Source organism: Trichoplusia ni, chromosome 23 (assembly GCF_003590095.1).
Source record: "Trichoplusia ni isolate ovarian cell line Hi5 chromosome 23, tn1, whole genome shotgun sequence".
Taxonomy (NCBI): domain Eukaryota; kingdom Metazoa; phylum Arthropoda; class Insecta; order Lepidoptera; family Noctuidae; genus Trichoplusia; species Trichoplusia ni.
In genome coordinates, this window is record NC_039500.1 from 3,428,302 (window position 1) to 3,437,070 (window position 8,769).

General features: G+C 34.7%; 1 protein-coding gene across 1 annotated transcript; it reads right to left on the reverse strand.

The window, feature by feature from the left end:
- Positions 1-4,620: 4,620 nt before the first annotated feature.
- LOC113504889 (proline-rich protein 4-like) lies at positions 4,621-8,370 on the reverse strand. The gene is made up of 3 exons (XM_026887389.1): positions 7,897-8,370; positions 6,741-6,986; positions 4,621-5,061 (listed from the first exon to the last, which is right to left on the reverse strand). The coding sequence occupies exons 1-3, from the start codon at positions 7,906-7,908 to the stop codon at positions 4,876-4,878; spliced, it is 444 nt and encodes a 147-aa protein (XP_026743190.1). The 5' UTR covers positions 7,909-8,370; the 3' UTR covers positions 4,621-4,875.
- Positions 8,371-8,769: the final 399 nt, after the last annotated feature.

Below are 8,769 nucleotides of genomic sequence, written 5' to 3' on the forward strand. Positions count from 1 at the left end.
GAAACTGAAATCGACATAAGAGATGATATTCTGTTTACCAGTAAAAGATATAGTTTTAACATAGCCCGGGTCATGTAATGTGTCTCATGGTCTGTATAAATAACGTTGTTGTCGTTAGGTGATTCCTATTCCTTACTCGATCATGGTGCGGGTTCGATTCAAGTTTATACTGTTTAAGGTGACGATAAATTTTGCATTCGTATGAGAAGTTTTACTCGTGATAAGTGTTGTTGACGTTGTTGTGTTGGGTTTGATTCCGATGTTTTCATGATTCTCATGTTTAGCTATTTTGTATCTTTGTAGTCGGGGCAAATCGATTTTCAATTTTTGGGGTTCATACCTAAAGGGTTAAAAATGGAAACTAAGGCATAGCTGTCTGTTCGTCACCATCACTAGGCTGTATCTTATGAATCCTCAAGGCTAGGCAGTATATTTTTAAATATGACGAATTTCATATTTAAAAAGCAGTTGTTAGGGCCAAAAATTTGATGGTTGAGTAGTTTATTTGTAAATTAGTTCCTCTTTTTTTGATAAAATATCTGTAGCAGATTCCGGCGCTGTTATATTGCTCTAGAGCAGAGGAACCGCCTCACGCCTTGGGCCACAGTGGATTTCACAAACATACCAGTCACAAGAAACCCAGTCTCAGAACAAACATTTGTGGATATTATTCCGGGTATCGAATCCTCGTCAGGTGGCCCACAGGCGATTTTACGTAGTGACCATAGTGACCAGTTTGATCCAACTTGTAAGATGAAATAGGTTCTCAATTTAATCAGTTCGTTATACGCCACGGTAGTTTTTATAAGTACTTATAGATTTTCTTCCTATCTACGATCGGATACAGCTATAATCTACCAAGACCAGTAGGAAACGATTACAGGAACCAACATTTATGTAATAGTGATACACAACTTTCTCTGCATGTCTAGAAAATCTAGGTTATGTAACTGTTTTGAGATAATCACTCGCTTGAATACTGGCTCTGAAAATTACTTGGTTATGGCAGAGTAATGAACTTTTAATGGTTTGAGAAGTGATTCGGTTTCATTGGTTTTTTTAAAGCTAAGTTGAATATAATCGAAATAACGTCAATTTATATTTTACTTTATACTTACGTAATACTACAGAAAAAAAACATTTTAAAACAAAAGTACACAGGGGCTTAACTTCTTTCGTAAAAGAAATAAAAATATGAAGGAATTACGAAGTCTATAAAATTTCAATATAAGTAAGTAAGTAAGGTTTATGCGGCCCTTACAAATTGTAAGTTTTGTGCCTAGAAACAAGGGTATGACCCATAATCGAATTATTAAAAAGTCCATATTAAAAGGCTTTTAAGAACGCCTTAATTCAAGTTGCGACTCATTAATGACAGCTATTGTCATAATTTAAAGATGAATATAAACTTAAGAAACAAGAATTCTTATTAAACTACTATGTCAGGTGATTATACACCGTGATTTTTTAGTCGTCTTACAAAAGCAGCCCAGTTCATGTATCCAATGACTAGAACACGTTCATGATTAAAAAATAGGTATTTATGAGATTTGAAAAAAAATTACATTTTTTATTCAATATTATGATGCAATTCGTAGTTTTTTAGAAACACAGCTCATTTGCGAGCCCGGTCCGAGCCTTGTAACTATGGTGAGGGGCGCGGGCGGCGGCGTTTTTATCATTATTAAGAGTATATTTCAGATTTCTCTTGTTTAATTTTTCTTCGTACTTATTATCTTAGTTGACGATCAAAAAATAATAATCGCGCCTAGGGGTATTTTACGTCGAATACATGAACTGGTCTACTTTTGTAAGACGACTAAAAAATCGCCGTGTATAACCTATAAAATTAGCAAAACTTCTTGAAACGTGTAGTTCAGTTTATCATTTATCTAGTTTATAATTGAATAGATAATTGTGAGCATTCTTAGTTATTACAAGTGAGTGCACCGTTGTGACTGCATTAGGACCGCACACTTAGTACAGGTGACTACTAAAGTGCTAAAACTCTCACTGTTTAATACTAAGAAATGCAATGGTTTACTCGCGCCTTCGCCGAGGCGTCAGCTCATGATGAAGGTCTCCGTTTGGGCCTGAAACTAGTAGTGCTTGTTATCATTGTGAAAAGAGTTATTTTTATGATTTCTGAAACTCGAATCTTTACATATTCTAAACGCTCCTCATTTACCTAAAAGGATATGAATAAAATAAAATTAGTAAAATTAAATTGATTTACCATAATATAATTGTAACGTAAAAAGTTTATTATATCTACGAAAATATACGTATAACTTTTGTCGTCGACTGTACTGAAACTGGATTCGTATCTACATACCTAGATGCACCTTGCATAGAAACAACCAGCTATCAACTACTATACGTTGGCCTGTTCTGCAACTCTCACTTGCTACAAGATATCACGCTGTAAGACTCATTTCTACGACACAAGAGAGAGGTTAAGCCATCCTGGGTGGATGGGTGACAAAAAATCCTCCAGTTCACAATCTTTTAGGTCATGGTTGAGTGTAAAGTTAAATTTATTCAGAATTAAAATTACTATCGATCATACGAAACGAAATTTCCGTTCGTATCAATTACTCAACGAAAACAAAATAAATAAACAATCGATTTATTTACAAGCTCTCAATTGAGCGACCTATAACGTACTAATTGAACATTCGATAACCATTACCGGCTCACAACACATCTATTCTTAAATACGTCGTATGAAACACGCAATGGATTAGCAACAACGCGGACTTTCAACGTGTGCCACCAGTAGAGTCATTGACCGAAGCCTTGACCGCCGCCGCTCAGTGAAAGTTGCATCGATGCTAAACAAGACACCGAGATATCGATTTGCAGTAAAATCGATATAAAGTATAATCGATAAGTCTGATTTTGAACTATCGTAATATTAATCCTGGTTAAATCGTAGCCTGTTCACTTCATTTTTATTGTGAAAATTAATGCTAAATAAAAGTAAGTTCATTTGACTTAAATAATGCAAACATAAATTGATCAAATAACGGTGAATGTTAACTCGTGACGTTTATGTACTTTGGCTTAGTTGTTACGTCACAAAACTTTTAAACTTTAAAGCAGTTTATTTTTGTCATTTTTAATAGTTCAGGAAAAGGTAAAAATGCATGTCTCATAATTTAATTATCTGTGGAATGGAATAAGAGATTCCTCAGTCTATTGTGTGTGTAATTCAATAATGTTTTTGTTCTTGACATATATTTATTTAAATCTCGACTATCTAATTTAGCAAACTATAGAAGCGGTGTCACCGTCGCCATTACGTCTAGAATTCTTTAGGTACCGGGTTTGAATAATGGAAGGGTAATTTATCACGGTTTTAAATACTTATAGGTAAAAATATATTGATATATTTTCCTGGTTCGATTTAAGTTAGGTACTACAATCTCTGCCTACCCACCATACACACTCATAACTTAGATAAAAAGTGAATGTTCTCAAGCAGTAAACATAATTGCAACGCGAGCAATGAAAGTCATAAAAACCTGTACTTAGTGATAATAAAAGTTGTCTAGCACTAGTCATTAGTATCTAGAATTCTAGATAATTTATGTTATCATAGCTAAGTGACCGTGTTTTGACTACCTGGAGTAACAGAGACTGAAGTTTAGAGTTGAGTATGTGCTGTCTGGAGCGGCCACAATAAAATAATAATAAAAAAATGGGTTACCCGAATATGTGAAGATGGTAAAACTAAGTTAAACAGGAAATGCAGCAAAAAAACACATTAAATGAACGGGATTCGAACCAAAACCTAAAGAAAATAAGCCTCCAAAGTAGAGCACTTTCAAAATACGTAATTATGATTATAGTTTACAACGTCGTGGAAACAACACTCAAATTATAATCAAAACAGCAGCGATTAAGTGTGGAATTGAAAATGACTGCCTAATTAAAACACAGATAAATTAAACCAAGTAACTAATCCCGATCAATTAATCCGGTTCAACTCGAAACTTTAAACTCATTCCCAAACGTTATTAAAAAAAAAACTTAAGAAAAGAAGAAGAAAAAAACATTTTCGAAAATGGCCGCCCGAATTAAATTTGGAACGTCATAAATTGCCTATGAAATGCGTTCAGAATCGGAAACGTTCGTTCTATTTCAAATATATCTCGCATTATATGGAGATTGACGACTCCTGTTTAATGGAACATAAATGTTTATGAATTATTCAAGTGTTCCGAGATTTGTTCCGTTGTATATTATGTAATAACATTAATTCAAATTGAGGCTTTATCAATAAACTAGTTCGACTTGAAACTTGTTTACAATTTTGTGTATTGTTATGGACTACTAAACTGTGGATTCCAGTTTAGATTATACAGAGATATGTTATGCTGTTTGAGTCGTAAAAGCTTGAACAATATTGAGGCAACAACTGTCCCTAATTTCATAGGTTTAGTGGCCCATTTCGATCGATATTGTATTGCATATAAACACCTTCTTATAACACATTTATAACGCTATTTCATTTCACTCAATTACCTTTAAAAAGGAAATAAACTACTACACAAAATCTTGAGACGTAAAATTACAGTAAGAATTAATATTGTAAGGATAAGAAAACATAGGAAGAACAGTTTATAACATTGTTTTAATCTACAACACTTAAAATTAAAAAACATCAACAATTACACAATAGTCAACAAAAAACGCTAACAAACAGCACGGACGGCAACACTCATTGTGCACACAACAATAAATATCACAACATTATTACATAAGTCAACACTGATGGAAATACATCTCCATCAGATCTACAAAATTTGTATTTACACTGGCAACCCTGCTTATTAAAAAGCTTTGTGACCCCCCTTTAGTGTTTAGAGCTTAGTGCTTATGGCCTCCTTTGTGGTGGTATACGTGTTTGTAGACGGGGACGTGGACGGGGTAGGGCTTGGGGATGGGGACCTCAACCTTCTTCTCCACCTCGACGGGGTAGGGCTTCTCAACCTCATAGGGGACGGGTTTCTCAACGGTGTACGGCACTGGCTTCTCAACGATCTGAGGGACGACCTGTAAATAAAGGTTGAAATTAGTCCCACTATCATGTACGGAAGCTGTAGTCATAAAACCATATTACGACTTAGTTATAAGGAAATGTAAATTTAACATCAACTGTCCACTTAAATTACCGCGGAAACATTACAACTCTCCTCCATTACATGCAATATAACTATAAACTCCCTAAACACGGAACTAGAACCTTATTTGGGATGAGTGAACGTATCCGAACGTAACTGGCCGCAAAGTGTCACAAACGCGCGGGAATACTGTTCTTTTTTCAAACGCACGCTCGACTGCCCGCGCTTTTACTTTCGTCATGGCCGACTGCATTACATAACAGATAATGTTGCAGTGAATGACTAACGCTGTGAGATAATTGCAAAAATGCAGAAACACAATACTGTGATATAATACTTGCGTTCTACTAATTTCTTTGTCGAAGGAATAAGTTTCTCTTTCGCTTCATCTTGTGGTTTGGCAAGCGAGAAGTTTAATTGAATTTGTATTAGGTAATTGTTGGGTAGTGTCCTTTTATTTATGATAGTGTTAAAGCTCAAGGTGTTTAAAATATCTACAATTAGCTACCAGCGAACAAAGAAGGCATGCCCGCCATTACATCTATATGTATTATCATTATTTGTGAAAGTAATAAACACTCGCTGTGGTCATTTTATTTGAGTATAAATTTTTATGTTTCATTTTATTTGTTTTGCTAACAGCTCGCTTAAAATGAATGCAAATGTTGTAACGCATAGTTTTGAATTTATTGCTGCTTGACATGGAACAATTAGCATTTTTGAGGAAGAACAGAAAATGCAACTTTATATAATGATAACGAAAAATTATGCTCGTTAGCTTTTATAAGACCATGGGGACTGAAAAATGAGTTTGCATCGATGACTCATTTAAACAATCAAACTTAATTCATCGCAACATGTTAATAATGCGCTTTTAGTTAAAGTTAATTACGGAGAATGATTGATTCGTTCATTACGTTTCAGTATGGGCATGGATCGAGAGATAATTTATGACTAAGACGAATAAAACAATATTTTACAACGATGAAACCGAATGATACGGAATTGTAACGTGACTTTAAATGTTGGAGACATTGAGTGACAGGTGTGTGAATGTGGACAGAATGCCACTTTGGTTGTATTATTAAATTGATATTATCTTGTGCAGTGAATGTCGGAGATTGTTCTACTTTCCAAGCTATTAAGTTTACATCTTTCTTTTTGCGATTCAGTACTTTTAGAGAGTTCAACTTTGATGTGTTCCTTAATAGTAATTATATCAATTATAGATTTTAATTGAAGATTGAGATTTCAATGCATTTTGAACGTTGTTGCTAACCTCAAAACTTCCGATATTGTAAGATGAGAAGACTTGATTGATCACGGTCAAATGATTGGTAACCTAATTTTACGAACTACAAAAGTACTACCCCCATTTTCCTAAATCCCCAATCATAATTCCCTTCACTAATCACCAAGAACTTATAACAAACTAGATAAACCTTTGCCAATATAGTTCAGGAAAAGACTACCCTCACTAAGTCCTCTTAAGAGAACCAGTACCGTTGTGCAAGTGAAACAGCGCTTTACACAGCGCGTATTGACATCTCACTTCCACAATATACCTTAACTTATTTCCTCGTTTTACTGCTAGGTTTGATTATAGCTTACCTTATAAACTGGTACATGGATCGGTTGCTCTACCGTCACGTGGACGGGGTAGGGCTGGGGGATGGGCACCTTCACGTACTGCGGGACTGACACGGCGACTGGGTGCGGTACAGGCACTCCGATCTTCTTCACCACCGTCACGTGGTACGGCTTCGTGTGCTCCGAGTGCGAGTGGCCTTCTGGCTCCCAGTCTTCGGAGGGGCGAGCGCTGGCCAGCGCTGCCAGGAGGAAGATGGCGGCTGTTCTCTGGAAAATGAGAGGGATTTTGTTGATTAGTTGACAAAAGATAGGATTATCTACATTTCGAGGTGTTATTTCTTTGTAGTTATTTAGGACTCCACAAAAATGTGACAATTTTAAAGTTTTTTTTTTACCAAAGGACGTCTTTTTTAAGAGTAATAATTTTTACCAAAAGTCTTGAAAGTGGCGGTTAGGATGGCCTGTTCGTAAAGGTCAAGAAATGTTGCTGTTTGACACTTTGATCTCAAGAACCAAGTTAACGAGTATACGTTTAAGTCAGAATTAAAGTAAGTCTAGATGAAATCAAGAAGTATCGTGATAGTATCACATTGTATCCAATGATACGCTTCAGCGCTTGTATGTAAGAAATATACAACACAGTATTGAATGACCGAAGTTTTTAAAGCAAAAATATTGTTAATAAAACTCGAAGATTTATCTATGAAAATAGATGTCTAATACTTTACTTCTAATTAAGAATTTTTAAACATAAAGTTATGATAGACCATCACAATTTCCTTTTATTAAAAATGTAAAATGCAATTAACCATAAATAGATTCTACATTGGTAAGTTTAATTATTTATGGAGTCGTAAAATTTTACAGCGCGTTCACCATGACACTGGTTGTAACAAAGTAGTGATGCAACCAACATTATGTCACTATCAATAAGAAAAATATGTTAGAATTATACGTTCAAATACATTTAGAGCGTGAGAAAGTCATAACCATAAAAATTTAAATTAAAAATATATGTTTTATATTTACGAACAAAGTACGCCATCTTGAATGACACTTTGAACTTTTAAAGCAAAAGAAACACACGATACAGCCTAAAAGCCCGCGAAAAAGTTCCGTTCCAATTATTTTCTGTTATGTCATGTAACTTAAGAAAAAAATAATATAAATAACTTACAAAAGCGATCATGTTGAATAGTTTAGATGCTGTTGACGACTTCTAAGTATTGACTGGTGCAATCCGTGATCCCCACAAGCGTTTTATACTTGGTGAAATGTACAACGCGCCTTTCCATTCAGTGATAGGGTCTTCCTACTGTGAAATTAACTAGTTTAACATCTGAGTGGACACGATTGCAATGTTTCGATTACATTGCGGTTTTTGCGTGTCGTGCAAAATTTATCATTCATTAAAATGGCAATGGATTTGATGCAATTTGCAGTATTTGTTATTGTGATGTTTAGTATTACGGCGTGATTGTACTATTTCGGCTTAACTAGAAGTAATAGTTTTGTTTTGTTTTTATCTCTACATGTGCTCGATTTTTACAAGCTCCTTTTTTAAGTTATTATGTTCAATAGAAAGTACGACAGTTTCATTAAAACCCTAACGGCGTTCATAAAACTTTAATTTTAATAACTTTAACGAGATGTCGTTCCGACGCAGGCTATTAATTCTTATTCTAAAATATTGTTTTGGTTATGTACAAGGTTTGTCGTGAAACTATTTTAATTAGGTGTTTTTATAGTATGTTTGGTACAATTACAAAAAACAGGAACAATAACAAAAGGATTGACAAAAAAAAATACTGTAGAAGTTAAAATATTATCAATTTATGACCATGAATATGAATATTGAAAAAGGAGATCCTTTCAATAAGGATTGTCATAAAATTATACTTCGTATTTAGAACGCAAGACAGTCCAAATTACATAAAGCATAGTCCACACCAAGAGCTAAGCGAACCAACTCATCTCAGAGAGCTGAACTTGATAGCTTTGATAACACCCTGCAGTTCTACGTAGGATGGTTCAAGAGAGACGAAACACT